Raw genomic sequence first — 21396 nt, 5'->3', positions numbered from 1 at the left:
AGACAGCTGATTTCCTTTTGTTGCAATCAAATTTGGACCCAAGTTTCTAGCTGTTGGCTGAACATCAACCTAAGACTATCCTTAAAACATTTCAAAACTCTTACAACTGGATAGTTTAATATTTGTTAGTGACAATACTATTAGACATCATGGCAAAGCAGAAAAACAAATAGATTTGGAAACAAAAGCTCTGGATTTGAGTTCTGTCTGCCACTAAACCAACCTGCCATGAGACTTCTAACAAGTCAATTTCAAAGGGCTTTACTTTCTCATCTTTTGGGATATTGGCATAGGTAAGTGGCTCCATTTTTTTCCCCTGGAGCCTTAAGTGTTGCTCAAAGCCCCAAGGAAAGGTAAGGGAATGGGAGCAAAGTAAGTAACTGGGGGCTATTCTTTCAGCCCAATCATTCTTGTTTTATGTTTCATTTCTCTATGATTTCCTATAAGATTTCATTTGCATAAAGTGTATTGTAGCTTTTTTTTTTTTTTTTTGAGACAGAGTCTTGCTCTGTCGCCTAGGCTGGAGTGCAGTGGTGCAATCTTGGCTCACTGCAAGCTCCGCCCCCCGGGTTCACGCCATTCTCCTGCCTCAGCCTCTCCGAGTAGCTGGGACTACAGGTGCCCGCCACCACGCCTGGCTAATTTTTTTTGTATTTTTAGTAGAGACGGGGTTTCACCGTGGTCTCGATCTCCTAACCTTGTGATCCGCCCGCCTCGGCCTCCCAAAGTGCTGGGATTACAAGCGTGAGCCACCGCGCCCAGCCGTATTGTAGCTTTTTTAAAAAAAGATTTAAAAACCTATGATTCTATAATCCTGACTTCCTCCAACCCCTTCTCTCCATTAAATGCCATATACTCTTTTCACATTCACTGTTTGTTTGCTTATTGAATATTTACTGAATGCCTATTTTGGTCAAGGGACTATGGCGATGGTGGTGGTATGGTATAGAAAAATAAATATACTTTCAAAGAGCTTACAAACTAGTGAGAACAGAACAAAACAATGCACTATAATGTAAGACAGACAGAAATAAATGTCATTAGAGGCACAAAAAAAGTACTCTGTGACTTCTAATAAAGAAGTGATTAATTTTTAATAGCAGAAAATAGGAAATTTCATGGAGGTAGCATTCAAGTTGGGTGTTAAAGAATGACTAGAGAAGGAAACGGGAAAAAGAAATATAGATAGTAATAGTATGGCATCTTTGAGAAATAACAAGTAGTCTGACAGTGCTAAGGTTTTGTAGGTAGGAAACTAAAGAAGGAAGGGAACTTAAATATTGGCTGGGGTCAGATGATATGGGCCTTGAGTGTCCACAAAGTGTGAATGACAGGGAACTAATGAAAGTGTCTAAGAATAGGAGGAATGTGAACAATTCTATGTTTAAAGATAATTCTGAGCCTGGGCAACATAGTGAGACCTTGTCTCTACTAAAAATAAATTAGCCAGGCATGGTGGCACACACCTATAGTCCCAGCTACTTGGTATTCTGAGGTAATAGGATCACTTGGGCCTGGGAGACCAAGGCTGCAGTGGGCTATGACAGCACCACTGCACTCAGCCTGGGTGACAGAGTGAGGTTGTATTAAAAAGAAAAAAGAAAAAAAAAATATATATATATATATTCTGGAAGCAGTGAGTTTGAAAAAGTAAAGACAGGCAAACTAGTTGAAAGATGATTACCTCAGAAACTCATATCAATGGTAGTGGGATAGGGCCCAGAAAATAATAATTCTAATAAGCTCCCTAAGTATTCTTATTGCACATTAAAATTTGAGAGCCACTGGTTTTGGGTTTTTAGCTTGAGAATATAGTACCATTAAATGAATATGGAATTAGGAGGGGGGCTTATTAGAGAAGGAAGGAACAGAGAAGGAGAAAAATTCTGACTTGTATTTAAGCTGCCAGATATTAGAGGTGTTTCATTCTAGAGCTCAGAGGTCAGGAATGAAGATACTGATCTGGGAGTTCTCGGCACAGGGATGACAGCTGAAAACACATGAGTCTAAGGTAGCCAAGGGAGAGTTAATAGTGAGAAGAAACAGTGCAAGGAAAATCTTGGGGAATCCTCAAGATCAAAGACTAAGAAGAGAAAGTAGGGCTTTCAAAGAAGAGAGATCTGTTTATATGCAATGGACATTAACATTTTCTACCTAGTACTTACGATTGTTTATACAGATATCTTAACACTCAGGCTATACTGCAAACTCTATGCAAGTAGAATGATGATCATGATGATAATAACAGCTAACTTTTTTTTTTTTTTTTTTTTTTTTGAGACAGAGTTTTACTCTGCTGCCCAGGCTGGAGTGCAATGGCGCAGTCTCAGCTCACTGCGACCTCTGCCTTCCAGGTTCAAGTGATTCTCCTGCCTCAGCCTCCAGATTAGCTGGCATTACAGGCATGCACCACCATGCCCAGCTGACTTTTGTATTCTTAGTAGAGACGGGGTTTCACCATGTTGGCCAGGCTGGTCTTGAACTCCCGCCCTCAGGTGATCCGCTTGCTTCGGCCTCCCAAAGTGCTGGGATTACAGGTGTGAGCTACCACACCCGGACAATAACTGCTAACATTCGAGAGCATGCACTATGTGCCAAGCACAGTTCTAAGCAGTTTGCAAGTATTAATTCATTAATTTTTTTATGCTCTCAGCAGAATCAGCAAGTATTAATTCTTTAAGTACAGAGAGATTAAGCTACTTGCCAAAGTTATAATAAGTAGAGGGGGCCAGGCATGGTGGCTCATGACTGTAATCCCAGCACTTCAGGAGGCAAGGCAGGAGGACTGCTTGACGTCAGGAATTTGAGACCAGCCTGGGCAACATAATGAGACCCCTGTCTCTACAAAACCATTAAAAAAAAAGTAGGCATGGTGGTGTGTGTCTGTAGTTCAGCTACTCAGGAGGCTGAAGTAGGAGGACCACTTGAGCCAGGTGTTCGAGGCTGCAGTGAGCTGTGATTACACCACTGCACACCAGCCTGGGTAACAGAGTAAGACTCTCTCAAAAAAAAAAAGAAAGAAAGAAAGAAAGAAAAAGTAAGTAGAAGGATTTAAATATTGGCAGTCTGTTTGCTGAAAGAGAGGGGAGAACAAAATGTTCAAACAGAAAAAATAGAAGAAAATCACTTCTTGGGCTTTTTGAGATCAAGTGTAGAAAAATTAGAAAAAAAAAGACTAACACATATATTAGTATTCTGGCACACTGAGGGTCAAACATTATTCTGTTTTCAAAGTTTCACTGAATCTTTTGTTTTTTTTTTCTCAAGAGATGGGGGTCTCAATATGTTGCCCAGGCTGGTCTTGAACTGGCCGCAAAGGGTCCTCCCACCTTTGCCTTCCAAAGTGCTAGAATTACAGGCATGAGCCACCATGCCAGGTCCTTTCACTGAATCTTAATTAGTGTCTTCCTTACCTTGTCACAGCAATTGCATCTTCCAAAAAAAATTGATCAACAGGAAATGTACGACCTAGAAAAACAAGGAGATAAAATAGAAAAGCCTGAGAACACCCATTCAACCATCTTGAAATAGTTTATATATATAAAATTCTCTTAAAACAAAGCTTGTCATGCTAACATCCTATTTGTTCTGTGGTCTTGAAAATATCAAGAAGAAAAGTTCTTGGTAACAGAAATTGGAAAGGGTAGATTTCAGTCAGTAAACAGAAGCAGTGTATAGGTTGAGAAATGATCCTTTGCTAAGACTTTTTTTCTTTTACCTGTTACACCTTTCATACCCTCCCCCCCACCGCCCCCGCCACTTCCACCATAGAGGACCTTTAAACATTCAACAATTGTATTCTAGATCAAACACAAAGTTTCTTCCTTAGATTTATTGCCAGCATTCTCTATAACTAAAACAAACTGCACTATTTTTTATCAGTCAGTGTTTCCAAAGTGTCTTTTTAGTATTCAATTGAAGAAGGATAAATCAAAGCTCAGGGTGATAAATTAATTCCACAATGAGACTGTGGAAGTGTCAAAAGAAAACACAGACTATCCAACCTCACTTTCTGCCAGAGTGGACCAACATCTAGAAATTTAGCAGAATCCAGAAATGAACAAACATACTGTCACAGACACAAGTTCCCTCTTTATGACAGACTGCCACTATCAACTTTGATGTTAAACACAATGGAATGCTAGAAATAAGTAACTATGAGTTTTTTTAAAAGTCCCCTAAAAAAAATTAAAATCTCCCAGCAATGGCCGGGTGCGGTGGCTCATGCCTGTAATCCCAGCACTTTGGGAGGCTGCAGCGGGCAGATCACGAGGTCAGGAGATGGAGACCATCCTGGTTAACACAGTGAAACCCCGTCTCTACTAAAAATACAAAAAATTAGCCGGGTGTGGTGGCGGGCGCCTGTAGTCCCAGCTACTCGGGAGGCTGAGGCAGGAGAATGGCGTGAACCCGGGAGGCGGAGGTTGCAGTGAGCCGAGATTCCGCCACTGCACTCCAGCCTGGGTGACAGAGCGAGACTCCGTCTCAAAAAAAATAAAAATAAAAATCTCCCAGCAAGATATGTTACCTCCTTATCAGCTGCATTATATGGTTTATGATTTTGTTATAAATGAATCACTTGTCTAGAAAGAAGTATATCTACTTACGTCTCAAACTTTAAAATAATTATACTTGCTTATTAGAATGATACATATTTAATGATGCATTTTATTCACCTGGTATAGTAATAACTGGGCAGGAATTAAAATATTCTGAAAAAAGCTCAGCGTTTAGAGTCGCACTCATTAAAATAACTTGAAGACCTGGCCTCTGCGATACAATGTCCTTCAAAACTAGCAGCAAGAAGTCACTAGAGAAAATAAAAGAAACACCTGAGGATCAAACAAATTCAACACATGAAAATTAGTAACTTTTACTATATTTTGAGCAAGAAATGTGTAAGATCTCTGTGACAAAAAAAAAACCGTAACATTCATAGAACAATGTGTCCTGTTCTTGGATGTGAAGCCTTACCATTATAGGTTGAATATCCGTTACGTGAAATGCTTGGAACTGGAAGTGTTTCAGATTTCAAATTTTCTCAGATTTTGGAATAGTCGCATATACATAATGAGACATCTTGGGGATGGGGCCTAACTCTAAACAAGAAATCAATTTATGTTTCATATATAACTTCTATACATAGCCTAAAGGTAACTGTATATAATATTTTGAATAATTTTGTCTATGAAATAAAGTTGGTATACATTGAACCATTGGAGAGCAAAGGTGTCAGGTATGGAATCTGTCACTTGTAGTGTCATGTGAGCACTCAAGAAGTTTCAGATTTTGGACCATTTCAGATTTTTGGAATAGGGATGCTCAACCCGTATAAAGATATAAATTCTTTCCCAAATAAACCAAATCCAGGCAGTACCAATCAAAATCTCAACAGGATTTATCATCAAATTTTATAATTTTTTTTTTACACTTAGCTGGTATAGGGTACAAATTTGATAATTCTACTTCTTGGTATCTACGTGTACCACAAAGAGGCACATACAAAGATTTTCGTTATAGCATTGTTTGTAATAATAAGACAATAGAAACTACCCAAATGTCCATCAACTGAGAAATGGTTAATTATAACAATATCATCCAGTCTATGAAATAACATGAAGCAGATACAAGGAATAAGGTAGAGCTCTAGATAATAACATGAAAACATCTCTAAGACATATTTTTAGTAGGAAAAATCCCAAGTTGCCTGGAATAATATACACGGCAGAATAACACCACCCTAATTGGTCTCTTGGCCCTTGCCCACTTGCAATCTGTTCTCAATACAGCCAACCAATAATGCTCTTTGAATGTCAGTCTGATTGTGCTGACAGGGTGCGGTGGCTCACACTTGTAATCCTAGCAGTTTGGGAGGCTGAGGTGGGAGGAATGCTTGAGGCCAGGAGTTCAAGACCAACCTGGTCGACATAGCAAGACCCCATCTCTTAAAACAAAAAAGAAAAATCTGATTGTGCCACTCTTCTGCTTAAAATCCAATGACTTCTCATTAGAATCCTTACTAACAAGGCTCTATATGGCATGGTCTACACCCCATGCTCCCCATCTTTTTCTAGTGCTCCCCGTTCATCCATTCAGCACCAGCTCACTGTTCTGCTTGCTGTCTTTGAGGCATGCACCTCAGGTCTTTTGTACATGTTATTAATCTGCCTGGATTACTGGGCTTCTTCTAGCCCTTCACACAGGTAGCTCCCTCACTTCCTTCAAGTTCTTACTCCAAAGATAGTTTTTCAGTGAGGACTTCCTTGGCTACCTTATTTAAAATTTCAAATGCCCTCCTCCCTTGAACTTCTATTGTCTTTTTTCTGCTTTATTTTTTCTTCTTAGCACTTACCATATTCTGTATTTTACTTATTTATCTTGCTTATTGATGAGCTCTCCCACTAGAATACAAGTTCTACAAGGACAAGAATTTTATTCACTACTCCAGGATCTACGACAATGTCTGGGACATAGTAAGTACTCAATGAATATTCATTGACTTACTAAATGAATATATCATCCGTGTAAGAAAAAATGTCAGAAAACAAAAGTAACTATTTCTAACAAAGTAAACATCTATATCCATGCATAGAAAGACGTACTACCAGTTTACTTCTAAGAAAGGAACTGAGAGTGGTTTGGGAGTAGTAAGAGGGACTTTCACTTTATCTATAATGTTTTTCTTTTTTTTTTTTGAGACAAGGTTTCGCTCTGCCACCCAGGCTGGAGTGCAGTGGCGTTATCATGGCTCACTGCAGCCTTGAACTTCTGGGTTCAAGTGATCCTCCTGCCTCAGCCTCCTGAGTAGCTGGGGCTAATTTTTTTGTTTTTGTTTTTATAGTAGAGATGGTGTCTCCCTATATTGCCCAGGCTAGTCTCAAACTCCTGGGCTCAAGTGATCCTCTTGTCTTGGCTTCCCAAAATGCTGGGATTACTGAACAGATAATCAGTAATCCCAGAATGGAAGGCCTGTAGGTGTGAGCCACTGCACCTGGCCTGTTTGAGCTTTTAATGAAAACATATTCTTATACTACTTAGCTCTTTTCAATGAGCTAATTTAATTACATTTATAACTATTTTTGTTTCTTTTTCAGGGAAAAGGGAAATAATCTAACAACAACAGGCAAATGGTTAAGTAATTTATGGTATATCCAGACTTCAGAATTTCCTTATGAAATTCCTAGTTTTACAGATAATTCAGCTGGGTGTGGTGGCTCACACCTGTAATCCCAGCACTTTGGGAGGCCAAGGTGAGCGTATCACTTGAGCTCAGGAGTTCAAGACAAGCCTGGCCAACATGGTGAAACTCTGACTCTATTAAAAAAATAACAAAAATTAGCCAGGCCTGGTGGCGTGCACCTGTAGTTCTGGCTACTTGGGAGGCTGAGGCAAGAGGATCGCTTGAAACTGGGAGGTGGAGGCTGCAGTGAGCTGAGATTGCACCACTGCACTCCAGCCTGGATGACGGAGACTTTGTTTCAAAAAAAAAAAAAAGAGAATTCATTAACTCATGCTATCATTCTGTTAAATCAAAAGCAGCACAACAAAACTATATAATCTCAATAGTGTTTGTGGAAATACATCTCTCTTTCTACCATATCCGTCTTCTAACTCCCAATATACTCCCAGAAGAAAAGAGACCAAAATTATAACATGTAACTAGCAATTCTATAGGGGACAGAGATTCTTCTTTTACATTTTTTGGTATTTACTAAATGCTTTAGAATGATCATGTCATCTCTGTGATTAGAAAATTTATTAAAATTTCAAACTAACACAACTGTCACCTTTTGATATTCAACCTTTAATCTTGTCAATATTTTTACTGATTTTTGTTCCTAGATTTTATTAGTTTTTGCTTTTTTCAGAGTTAGCAAAGATTCCCCTACTTTTCCTTGTAATTTGTATACCCTTTCTTGTAAACTGGTATTTGTAAATGTTTGAAGCACCCTTCTCCACTGTGTAATTAATCTTTATTCAGATGTGGACATCTTTTGAATTGTTAACTGTTTATATTCTACAGACCCTTAGGTTTTATAAAAACCTTTGTCCTATTTTAGCCAGGAACCAAATCCAGTGCTATGTTCTCATTTCTTTAAGTTTGTGGAAGTACAAATGTTATGGAATCCAAAGCTACTCTTCATATTCAAAATTATACTGGATATAATTTTCCCTAAAAGTTTAAACTTATCTTTATAACTCAATCATTTAAATACCATTAATCTGAGAGAATGTTTTATTTGGCTTCCTCTTCCAAGTTGTTCAGTGATTTTGTTAAAAAAATTTCTTCTTTCAGATGTTCATTTTCAACAGTGGCAAAATGACATTATTTACCATTAATTTTTTTTCCCATTGTTTTCTGGAGTTTTTACAAAGATTATTTGCCCCTTAGAGATTTCCAATGTTTTCTGTATAGTCATTTAATATTTATTATTGTCTTGTTCTAGGAATTATTTCTTTTTCTTTTGGTTCATTCTTTTTATCTAAAAGTCTGCTTTCTTTGGTTTCTAATTACTTCATATTTCTTATTTACTAATAATAGTAATGTACTATTTCTTCTAATAGTTCTTCTGGTTATATGTCTTTTCTGTTCAATTCCTTTTTTTTTTTTTTTTTTCTTGCTCTGTCACCCAGCCTGGAGTACAGTGGGGCGATCTTGGCTCACGGCAACCTCTGCCTCCCAGGTTCAAGCAATTCTCCTGCCTCAGCCTCCCAAGTAGCTGGGACTACAGGAGCCTGCCACCAATCCTTTTTTTTTTTTTTAATGTTTTGCTTTTAGCTATTTTCTGCTTTCCTATCAGTCCACCAAGTTTACTTAGACTTTTTTCTTCTTCTCAAGATATTTATAGTGGTATAATACTTTGTGGGAAAACATCATAATTTTTACAGGACTTTCTCTTTTTTCCCACTAGTTTTCTTTTACTGCTCTAGGGCATGATCCACATAACAAACTATGATTAATGCCATCCATCTTCCTGGCCCTCCTCAGTACTTAAAATATTGAGACTTTTAATTTTTTTTTTTCTTTTTTAGAGATGGAGTCTCACGATATTTCCCAGGCTGAAGTGGCTCTTCACAGGTGCAATCATAGCACACTATATAAAGCCTTGCACTCCTGAACTTAAGCAATCCTCCTGCCTCAGCCTCCTCAGTAGCTGGAACTACAAGCATGCACCACTGTGTCTGGCAAGAATTTTTATTTTATGCCTCACCCTTTAATGACTTCTAATTTCTTTTTTTTAATTTTATCATTATTATACTTTAAGTTTTAGGGTACATGTGCACAATGTGCAGGTTTGTTACATATGTATACACGTGCCATGTTGGTGTGCTGCACCCATTAACTCGTCATTTAGCCTTAGGTATATCTCCTAATGCTATCCCTCCCCCTACCCCATGACTTCTAATTTCATAAGATAAAATCCACATGCCTTATTATTCATGGTGCTTAAGGCCCTGGAAGGTCTGGCTCCTGCTGCTTCTTGCCTATGCTACTTTCCCCTTTGCTGCTACACAGCAGGTGCACTGGCCTTCCTTGTTTCTGGACTCACAAAGCCCCTTCCCCACTGCACAATCTTCAAACATACTTTCCTTACCCCCATTTGTCACCTGGGATTCCTTCTCATATTTCAGTTTTCTTTTCTGCTTTTTTTTTTTTTTTGAGACAGGGTCTTGCTTTCTTGACCAGGGTGGAGTGCAGTGGTGCTACCACAGCTCACTGAAGCCTCAACCTCCTGGGGGGTCAAATGATTCTCCTGCCTCAGCCTCCTGAGTAGCTGGGACCATAGGTGTGAGCCATCACGCCTGGCTAATTTTTTTTTTTTTTTTTTTTCTGTATCCCCAGTAGAATGACTACCGGCTATTTTTTTTTTTTTTTTACTTTTCGTGGAAACATGGCCTCACTATGTTGCCCAGGTGGGGCTCCAACTCCTGAGCTCAAGTGATCCTCCCACCTTGGCCTCCCAAAGTACAGGGATTATGGGTGTGAGCCATTGCGCCCAGCTATACTTCAGTTTTGAATTTAAATTGTCATCTTACAGAGATACGATCTCTGAGCATCTATGGGTCTCTCTCTCCAAACACAGCACGCTGTTTATTCCTTCATAGTGCTTATTCCAATTTGCAATCATTTGCTTGTTTACTTGTTCATTATTTGTTTTTTCTACCGGACTGTAAGAGATAAGGGGGAGCCATACATGCTTGTTCATCACTGTATCCCCAGCAACTAATATATCACTTGGCGTTTAATGCAGGCTCAATAAATACATGAATCAATGTCAGGACTGAATGACCAAATAAACAAAGAAGAAGATACATTCAGCCACAGCATGCATGACATCTCTTATTTCTATTAAATACGGTATTCAACTTAGCATAACGCCCAGGATGGTGTGAAGTATACCTTCTAACCTAATAGGATGACTCCATCTAATAAGTGATGAGCTTGTGCTGTCCTTTTTAGTGTTATAGACCCTGGAGATCAAGAAAGCAGTTGCTCTTCTCTAACATAGGCCTTCCTTGCAGCAAATTACCATTACTAACTCCATGAAACTGAATTGGAACTAGAAAAGAATTTTTTTCCGCCATGCCTTCATTTCAGGTGAGTGTGTGTTCACTGGGAAAGTCTTTGTTTTACCTTTCTTCCGTCCTCTCATGAACTTCATCAACAATAATATGGGAAACTCCTTGTAGAGCTGTGTCTCCTTCTAGCCTTCTCAGCAGCACTCCCGTGGTGCAGTATAACAGTCTGGTGGCTGAGGACTTACACATGAAAGAGCAATATAAATCATTAATAAAATTTTCAAAAAAGGGAAACATTACTGGAAAGCCATTTTGAATGGATAGGGATAAAAAATACTGAAAACACCAGCAGTTCCATTTAATAGGAAACCATACTAAATATAGTTTCTTGCCAGGGACAGTAATAAAAGCCTTTCTACTTCATATCAAAATGTTAAGATTTTCATAAAAAGCATTGAAAAACAGTGACTAATGAAATCAGTTCTCAATTTGTCTGCTCCTTATTTGGTTAAATGGATTATGTCCCAAGTTCAAGAGCAAAACAGTCTTTACTAGATGACTTCTGCCAATAAAAAATAAAAAGCTTTACAGAGGAAATTTAGTACAACCAAATAAGAGGTTTTTTTTTTTTGAGACGGAGTTTTGCTCTTTTTGCCCAGGCTGGAGTGCAATGGCGTGATCTCAGCTCACTGCAATTTCCGTCTCCCAGGTTCAAGGGATTCTCCTGCCTCAGACTCCCGAGTAGCTGGGATTACAGGCCTGTGCCACCAAACTCAGCTAATTTTTGTATTTATAGTAGAGATGGGGTTTCTCCATGTTGGTCAGGCTGGTCTCGAACTCCCCACCTCAGGTGATCTGCCTGCCTTGGCCTCCCAAAGTGCTGGGATTACAGGTGTGAGCCACCGCACCTGGCCATAAGAGTTCTTATACCAAAATATTTCTTAATATTTCTAAATATTTAAATAAATGATTACCAAAGGTAATCATTAATTTAAAAATAACCTCAAAGTATATATCCCAAATTGCCCATGAATCTCCTAACCCCCAAAACTTTTTATACCTAAAAACCATAAATTTCTGTTACCAGGAAATAAGCAGAGCATACAAACCTTGACACTTTCTAACCGAATCTGGTATCCCACGGTCAGACCCACCCTCTCTACTCTTTCTTTAGCAACGCGTTCAGCAACAGAGATTGCAGAGATTCGTCGGGGTTGGGTACAGATGATGTTGGCTACCTTCTCAGGTGGTCCATTCAGAGAATCATCCAGAATAAACTGTGGAATCTGTGTGGTTTTCCCACATCTGTATATTAAAACAAATAAGTCCTAAAATGAAGTTTTCAAGGGCTAGTTAACTAAAGAAGCAATCATATGGAATGAGAAAAGTGATAAAGCTAATTAGAATAAAAGTTGTTCAGTTTCACATATTTTCTAAAACTACCTCCTGACTTATTACCAAGAGGTGGGAAATTCTAGGAATTTGCACTCCAATCAAAAGGACAATCAAATAATAGCTTAATAACATCTGTAAAATTGGGACTATTGAACAGGCATTAAATTAAGGTCTGTAAATGCTTCTAGGAATGTAAACTCTACACATGAACCCTAAAGAAAAGGAGTATTAGCTTATGATTATCAAAATATTTTATAGGTATTAATTTAGCTATGATTAGGCTGAGGTTAAAAAGATAAACTAGAAGATATGAATTACTACCATATCACTAAGTCTGGACACAAATAAAATTATTAAATTGTATACTCTTGAATAAATAACTAAATTAATTCTGCAACTTGTCCCTGCTAAATAGGAGAATGTAAAACAGGAAAAATAACGCACCACAATTAAGTTGTTTTTAAAAGAAAAATAAAGGCTGGTTGTGGTGACTCACGCCTGTAATCCCAGCACTTTGGGAGACCGAGGCAGGCGGATCACTTGAGGCCAGGAGTTCAAGACCAGCCTGGCCAACATGGTAAAACCCCCCTCTCTACTAAAAACACACAAAAATTAGTTGGGTATGGTAGTGCCTTGCACCTGTCATCGCACCTACTCGGATGGCTGAGGCATGAGAATCACTTGAACCCAGGAGGCAGAGGTTGCAGTGAGCTGAGATCATGCCACTGCACTCCAGCCTGGGTGACAGGAAATCAGAATAAATTCAGAAGATAAAAAGCTTTCAAGCTAAATGTTCTAGAACTATCCTTTAAATTTAAACATGAGCCTTGTTAAAAGTCTTCAGCTGGATTTTTTTTTTTTTTTACCTTATGTCTCAAGGCAGATGTATATAATGTCTATAAATCCAGCTACAGTTTTTAACAAGTTGAACTGGTTATGGTAACCAGGGTGCATATAATATTTATAGATGAAAGCTGCAGATGAATAAATTGCATTCTTACCCAGTCATACCACTTATGACAACCACCTGGTGCTTACGCAATAAGTTAAGAATGGTTTCTCTTTCTTCCCAAGCAGGGAGTGATTGCCTCTCTTGCAGAATGGACTGGAACTGTCTGGAAGCCTAATAAAATCAAAGATAAGACATCAGTTGGTTTACTTTTTTTTTTTTTTTTTTTTTGAGACAGGGTTTCACCCTGTTGCCAGGCTGGAGTGCAGTGGTGCGATCACGGCTCACTCCAATCTCCACTTCCAGGCTCTAGCGATCCTCTCGCCTCAAGCTCCCAAGTAGCTGGGACTACAGGTGTGTGCCACCATACCCAGCTTTTTGTATTTTTTTGTAGAGACAGGATTTCACCATGTTGCCCAGGCTGGCCTCAAACTCCTGTGCTCAAGCAATCCACCTGCCTTGGTCTCCCAAAGTGCTGGGATTACATCTTTTTTTTTTTTTTTTCTAAATTATAGAGACAGAGTCTTGTTATGTTGCCCAGGATGGTCTTGCACTGCTGGCCTTGAGTGATCCTTTGTTGGATTTGTTGGGATTGGATGTAGAGGACTTTATTCAGAATGCTGCTCAGAGAATCAGCCAGAATGAGTTGTGGAATCTGTACATTAAATAGTTTTCCAACATCTGAATAAACTGAAAGATTTTCTGGGTGAAATAAAGCCCTCTTGCTTAGCACATATCCAGTTCTTCCCAACAAGAGTCTCTATACCAGTACTGTCCAATAGAACTTTCCATGTTGATGGAAAGGTTCTATACCTGTGCTGTCCAATACAGCAACACCTGGCTACATGTGGCTAGTGAGCACCTGAAATGTGAAGAATAGTATTACTGAGGAACTGAATTTTTAATTTTAATTAATTAATATAAACAGCCAAACATGGGTAGGGGCTACCATATCAGACAGCATAGCTCTAAACAATATCAGATTTTTACCTAAATCAATAATAGAAAAGCACTCACTAAAGGGTTACTTTTGAGAGGTCACAACTATATAAATCAATTTCATGTTTAATGGCCAATGCTATAAACATTGCCTTGTTTATTAAAACTCTGGCTATACTTTTGAATACTGTAATAAATTTACAGGAACATGCCATTTCCTACGTATAATTTTATCATAAACTTATCACACTGATCAAATTGAATATCTAATTTTTTGTTTCTATCATCTTACCTACAGTGCAATTTATATACATTGCGATGTTCTATGGGTATTGCACTACATATGTGATGGTGTTATATGGTGTCAAAAATCAGACTCATAGAACTTTAGAACTGGAGGGCCCTTAGAGAGCATTTAATCCAATTCCCATATTGGTTAAGCAACTTGCCTCTGCCCTATCTCTAACTTTGCCCTCAGGGTTCACTTATGAATTCTTTTAAAATAATCTTCATGTGAATGGGGTAAAAACAAAATGGACTTTAGAAACAGAATTGGCTAAACCACTTACTAGCTATGTGACCTTGGGCACATTATTTATCCTTTCAGTCTTTGAAACAGGGTAAAAGATCTTCCTTATCCTTCTCCTTTTATATATTAATTTTTTCTAAGGTAAATTGCAGTATTTGTTTTGTTTTGTTTTTAGAGACAGGGTCTCATTATGTTTTCCAGGCTGGCATTGTCTCAAGTGATCCTCCTGCCTAAGCCTTCCAAGTAGCTGAGACTACAGGCATGTGTTACCACGCCCGCCTGGCTCTAAACCACAGTATTTGTTTTTGTTTTGTTTTGTTTTGTTTTTGAGACAGTCTTGCTCTGTTGCCCAGGCTGGAGTATAGTGGTGCAATTGTGGCTCACTGGAACCTGCACCACCCAGGTTCAAGCAGTTCTCGTGCCTCAGCCTCCCAAGTGGCTGGGATTACAGGCACCTGCCACCATGCCTGGCTAATTTTTGTATTTTTAGTAGAGATGGGGTTTTGTCATGTTGGCTAGGGTGGCCTTGAACTCCTGACCTCAGGTGATCCACCTACCTCGGCCTCCCAAAGTGCTGGGATTACAGGCGTGAGCCACCATGCCTGGCCATTAAACCACAGTATTGATATTCCTTTTACATACCAGATTGTCTGTCACAGTACCAAAGGCACATGACTCTGAGACTATTTGGCATATATGTGTGTGTTTGCCATGTACCAGCTATAGGATTTTCTAAAACCATCTAGCATATGCACTTAAGTTTGCTGTGGCCTGTAGAAACTTTGACCACTCAGGGAGAAAAAGAACCAAAAGAATATTAGGGAGGGTAGCCAAAGCTTCCTAATTCCTAATCCCATCATCCAGATATTAGGGAGGCAATGCTACTCATTCTCTCAGCATACCCTACCTGTTTCATTCGGAACTGCTTGCAGATTTTACCATTTTCAGCATGTACTGACTTTGCCTGCCAGTCATATCTTTTGGAAGTCTTTTTCTTAAGGTTCACATAGCTTTCATTCTCTACTATAACAGGTGCAGGACCTTCATCCTCATCTGACTCCTCAGATTCTGATTCTTTTTCAACTTGAAGGAAATAAAAGAAAACATTTCAGTATGGGGCCCTTTCTTTAACAAAAGGGGAAAGTCGCTAACAGAGTATCAATAACAAAAAGTCAAAATGGAGAAAAAGTTAAAACTTGAATAAAGTAAGTTCATTCATTTCTAGTATTTCTATTTCTAAAGAACTTAAAATGCATCCTCAAATAAACTTTTATCAAGCATAAACAAAGTAATTAACATTAAAAGAATTAGCAGTGAATGTTTCAACTATATGCAAGTGTCCCCAAATCCCACAACATAAAACAACACAAATGTCTATCAAATGATGAATCAATGAACAAAATGTGGCATGTCCACATAATAGAATATTATTCACTAATAAAAAGGAATGATGTAGTGATATGTGCTAGGACACAGATGAACCTTGAACACATTAGCTAAGTGAAAGAAGCCCATCTCAAAAAGCTGCATATTGTATAATTCCATTTCTATGAAATGTCCAGAGTAGGCAAATCCATAGAGAGACAGCAGATTTGTGGTTGTGAGGGGCTGGGGGAAGGGGAAAATGAGGAGAGACTGCTATGGGTACGTGGGTACAGGGTTTCTCTTCGGGGTGATGATAACGTCCAGGGATTAAAAGGTGGTCATTGTTGCACAATTCTATAAAAATACTAAAAACCATTGAATTGTGTATTTTAAAAGAGTGAATTGTATGGTATATAAATTATGTCTCAATAAAACTATTATTTTAGAAAAAAAGTCCATGACACATAATTTTCATTTCCCAAGGAACACATTTGAATCCCATGCACTAGAAGCTGCCATCTGGGAGTGGGTCAGGTGGTTAGTGAGTGAACCTGGCTAACTGACCAGCAGCCACATCTCAGAACAGCGTCACTGTTCTCCACTCATTGAAGTTTACCCAAGGACTCTTATGAAATAATACAAACTTTTGTTTCTCTGGAAGAAAGACAGATAGCAACAAATAAAAGAGGATCCTTTTTTTTTTTTTTTTTTTTTTTTTTTTTTAAAGAAATAGAGTCTCACTTTGTCTCCAAGGCTGAAATGCAATGGCTCACTGCAGCTTCTACCTCCGAGGCTGAAGTGATTCCCCCACATCAGCCTCTTGAGTAACTGGGACTCAGAGGAGTGCACAACCATGGCTGACTAGCTAAGAAAATATACATATTTTGTAGAGATAGGGTCTCGTTATGCTGCCCAGGCTGGTCTCAAACTCCTGGGCTCAAGCAGTGCTCTCACCTCAGCCTCCCAAAGTGCTGGGATTACAGGCATGAGCCACCACACCCAGCAGAGACTTCTTTGAAAGGGGCTTACTTGTGGTGTAAGAATCTGCACAGTAGGCCATGTGTGATGGCTCATGCCTGTAATCCCAGCACTTTGGGAGGCCAAGGCAGGTGGATCACCTGAGGTCAGGAGTTCAAGACCAGCCTGGCCAACAGGGTGAAACCCTGTCTTACTAAAAATAGAAAAATTAGCCAGGCGTGGTGGCAGGTGCCTTTAATCCCAGCTACTCAGGAGGCTGAGGCAGGAGAATTGCTTGAACCTGGGATGAGCTGAGATCATACCACTGCACTCCAGCTTGGGGGACAAGAGTGAAACTCCATCTCAAAAAAACAAAAATAAAAAGAATCTGCACAGTAAACCTAGATCTAGACAAAGCTAGAAGCCTGCACAAGTATTTGAGGATTTAGGGATTCATAGAGCTATCCCTAAAGAATTCTGGGGGTCTAGTACACCAAAAGCAGGAGGGTATGGATAGTGGCATAGAAAGCAAAATATCTCTAAAAATTCATTTGAAAGTAATTCAGTACACAATATAAGAAATAAACATATGAAAACCAAATGAATTAAATAAAACAGATTTTCTGAGAAGGTACCTTAAGGTCCTTCCAAGCCTCGGATTTTATATAGTTAAACATACATCACTACAAACTTTCAACTCGGAGCCCAACCACAGCAACACAATTGAGCCTTACAATTAAAGTCAGATACAATTACAGTTCAGGGAATTCTCATTCCCTTTTGCCCATGGGACTGAATGGCTTGTTCAGCTTGTCCAAGATCACTAAGCCATCCTAGACCAGCTTTAAAAGCTTTGACTTCTAAACCCATCATTCTGAATGCCTCCCTCCACAAGATCAATGCCTTACATACCTTCTGGAATTTGATTAGAAACAAACGAATTATTTGGAATCACTGGTTTATGACAGGCAGGATTATTTACTCTGGTCCTAGAGGGTACTGGCAGAAAGTTCACAGGAGGGACACTATACTTGTGATGGGTATTCATTAGTAACTTGACTATTTCCGATTCTTCCTCTAAAAGGGTTATCAAAGAATATACGACAGGTTCCGAAGTTTCTGCAAATGTCAAGGCCTTCTCATAAAGAAACTCAGAAATATGTAAACGACAAGCCAGAGGTAGGTTCTCATTGGTGGAATAAAATGCCACAAGGGGAGCTTGGTAGGGATATTTGTGGTCTTTAGAAAATCGAATTTCAAGTTCATATAAAAAAGATGCATCTTCATTAGCATTAAGATGAGAATCATCTACACTTCTTTCTATTCTTCCAACAATTTGATTTGGGGGCACTTCATGTTTGAATTTGCATTTTGATCCAAATTTACAATTTCCTTTGAGGTAAAATTTACAGATTTCAAGTGAATTCTCTTGTACATTTTTGGTACTTTCTTTTGGCTTGGATTTGCGGAATCTACTTGTCAGATACTTCAGTTCTAACCCAATGGTCCAGACTCTGTTCTGAATTCTTTCTATAAATTTTTCTCCACAGATGGACTTGAGAGCAAATGCCTCTTCCTGTCGCTGTTCCATACACTCATCCAAGCTTATCTGGTTGACTGTCTCAGAGATCTTCATCCTCTCTCCAAATATCTCTGAAAAACACTGGGTAAGGAGATGCTCTAGTGATGCTCCCACATCTCCATCACACATCCTCAAGACCGCTTGACAGCGTTCAATATTGAAACCATACCTGTCAAGGACAAAACATGACAAAAATGACACATAAAAAGCAGTATCACACCATTACAGTAAAATTCATTTAAATATGCTTATATGAAGTTATGACTATACATAGGCAGGGCTTGTATTTTGAAAAAGCATCCCTGATAACAATAAGCCCTCCTGAATGACCCCTTCCGATAAGATGAATATTAGGCCTATCAGGCATTGCTGGAACCCACATAATAGGAAAGTATACAAAGAGGAGTAGTGGGTTTATATGATGTCGGTTTCCTTGAATTCTTTCCCAACTCCCGTAAATGATCAAAGCAATCACCTGGAAAGTTTTTGCACTGCAAATGGGGAGACTGTAAATTCTGGAACATAAGGCTCCACTGGGGCTAAGCCAGCATATTCCAAAGGATCCAAGTCGGGAACGAGGGAAGGTTCCTGTCCAGCTGGCCAGTACCGCTCATCGTTACAGCAATCAGGCTCATCATCTTCCTCCTCCCCAGAAATGCCTCTTCTAGCAAAAGCAACATTTTCATATATTAGATATTACTTTCTACTTACTTCAAAGAAAAATTTAGCAAAGGTCTAAGAATTTAATTCATAGGATCCTGACTACTCTTCAGTTGCTGATTTAATCTTATATTGAACTATTAATTTTTATCTTGGCAATTAACATTTACCAGGCATTTATTAAATGCCAGGTACTGTGTTAAGTGCTTTGTATGAACTAACTCCTTTAATCTTCCCAATAACTGTACCAAATACTACTGGAATTTCCTTTTTTTTTTTTTTTTAGATGATCAACTAAGACTCAGAGAGGATTAGTAATTGCCTAGGTTACACATTAAGGAGCAAAGAGAGATTTTGCCAAAGGCAGACAGATTCCAGAGCCTGTGTTCTTAACCACAGAAACCTTGGCTATCCTCTCTCTTCTCATTCATTAAAAAAAACTATCCCTAATTGTTTGTTTTGCTACATAATCTCCTTTTCTAAATCTAAAACAGATAAGAGATTTGTAGATAGGATGGAAAATAAGCTGTTCATGACTGGCCACTAATTAATTCTGGTAAATGGAAAGAAGGAATTAACTTCTCCAACTGAAATCCAAAGGAAAAGAGCCAAAACGCAGTAGAGTGGGAAACAACTAAGATTTAAGAGTAAAAGCTTTCTCTTAGGCAGATAGCCATGAAAAGCAAATCCTAAAACTGCACCTGACTGAGTCAATATTTGCTCCTTGAACAGTACTTCTATTTGTTCATTAGAAGGGTTTATCTGGAAGGTTACAGATAAATCAGTTACTGAATCCATATGAGCACTGCCCTGGAAAAAAATAAAGATAAAAAGGCAATCCCATGGATGTTGCAAAACAAACTCACTCTAAAATTGTGGCTGAATAATTATTCTTGTACTTCTCTTGGCTCACTTTCAACTAATTAAATGGCCACAATAGAATCAGTACTGACACAGCATTCCAAAGACGCACAGGACCTTCACACTGCCAGTATGTTTTCCTTAATATAATAACTGACTCAAATAAAACAATTTACTCAGATCCAGCATCAGCATCTTGTTCTTGCAGGTCTCGGAGAAGAGCTTTCACTTTCTCTTGATTCTCAGAAGTCATATGTAGAGTCTGAAGGGGTACTTTGGCTTTGGGTTTCCATTTTGGGCGTGACTCTCCTTTGCTCACGTTACTGTTGCTAGGTCTATAGAGAACAAAAGAGCAAAATTACACACATACCTGCAATCAGAACTTTTACACTCTCCTCAGGGATCCCCAAATATACACAATACAAACTGGATTGTCAAGTATCTTACAAAAGATGACAATGAATGTGAGGAGATTCTCCATTTTCTATAGTATTTACCAGACTTCATTATATCAGACCTGCTGGAAAAAAACCTTATCAGATTCTTGGCCAGGCGCAGTGGCTCACGCCTGTAATCCTGGCACTTTGAGAGGCTGAGGCTGGTGGATCACCTGAGGTCAGGAGTTGGAGATCAGCCTGGCCAACACAGTGAAACGCTGTCTCTACTAAAAATACAAAAATTATCTGGGCGTGGCGGTACGCTCCTGTAATCCTAGCTACTTAGGAGGCTGAGGCAGGATAATCACTTGAACTCGGGGGTGGGGGTTGCAGTAAGCCAAGATTGCGCCACTGCACTATAGCCTGGGCAACAGAGCGAGACTCCACTAAAAAAAAAAACAAAACAAAACTTAACAGATTCTTAATCATTAATTCTGGCTTCACTAACTCAAGAATCCTTGGGAAAAAGCAATGCTAATGATGGTTTCCTCTGCACTATAGGACATGAAGAGCATTTCATTTCATTCTGCATTAAAATCTGAAAACCACTGAGTTTCATTCTTCCTTGTGAATATTAGGCCCTGGTTCTAAATACTCAATTATCTTTATTTCTGATTATTAAAAAAAAAAAAGGCCAGGGGCATTGGCTCACGCCTGTAATTTCAGCACTTTAAGAGGCTGAAGTGGTAGGATTGCTTAAGCCCCAGGAGTTCGAGACCAGCCTGGGCAATATAGCAAGATCCTGTCTCTATTTTAAAAAAATAAATAAATTACACAGCATATATAATCTTTTATGATTTGTCTGATCATTAGGAAATGATCAGTTAAAAATGAGGGGGAGTTGGGAGTTTCACATGCTCCTATCTTAAAGTCATCCTTTATCTTAAAGTCAGTCTTTCTATTTGTAAACTATATGCCAATCTCTTTAATCTCCTCAAGAAAATCATTCCAGCACTTATCCCCCTTTCTACATCACTGGTTTTTCATTCTTCTTTGGATCATACCTATCAGCATACAGACATACTACAAGGTCTACCCTCTTAAAAAAATGAAACCAAGCCAAATCCTCCCTTGAGTGCACACCTCCCTGTAGCTACTGCCCCATCTCTCCTCCCTCTAGCTCCCTTATAGTAAAACTTCTCATTTAGGTTATCAAAATCATTGTCTCCATCTCCATTTTCTTTCCTCTTCTCTCTGAAAC

General features: G+C 38.9%; 1 protein-coding gene across 5 annotated transcripts in view; it reads right to left on the bottom strand.

Annotated features, from left to right (window-relative positions):
- Positions 1 to 21396, bottom strand: part of DHX57 (DExH-box helicase 57) — an 81169-nt gene that overhangs the window by 48717 nt on the left and 11056 nt on the right. For all 5 annotated transcript variants that reach the window (XM_032176937.2, XM_032176938.2, XM_058428694.1 and 2 more), the window contains 9 exons: positions 19935 to 20093; positions 18713 to 18901; positions 17568 to 18406; positions 15241 to 15416; positions 12918 to 13039; positions 11631 to 11826; positions 10637 to 10761; positions 4677 to 4810; positions 3414 to 3468 (listed from right to left, as the gene is read on the bottom strand). In XM_032176937.2, coding sequence (XP_032032828.1) covers positions 3414 to 3468; positions 4677 to 4810; positions 10637 to 10761; positions 11631 to 11826; positions 12918 to 13039; positions 15241 to 15416; positions 17568 to 18406; positions 18713 to 18901; positions 19935 to 20093 — 1995 coding nt within the window. The remainder of the gene's footprint in view (positions 1 to 3413; positions 3469 to 4676; positions 4811 to 10636; positions 10762 to 11630; positions 11827 to 12917; positions 13040 to 15240; positions 15417 to 17567; positions 18407 to 18712; positions 18902 to 19934; positions 20094 to 21396) is intronic.

The sequence above is a fragment of the Hylobates moloch genome, unplaced genomic scaffold, assembly GCF_009828535.3.
Source record: "Hylobates moloch isolate HMO894 unplaced genomic scaffold, HMol_V3 SCAFFOLD_15, whole genome shotgun sequence".
Classification (NCBI taxonomy): Eukaryota; Metazoa; Chordata; class Mammalia; order Primates; family Hylobatidae; genus Hylobates; species Hylobates moloch.
Note: the sequence above shows the minus strand (reverse complement) of the source record. Positions and strands in the feature narration are given on the sequence as shown.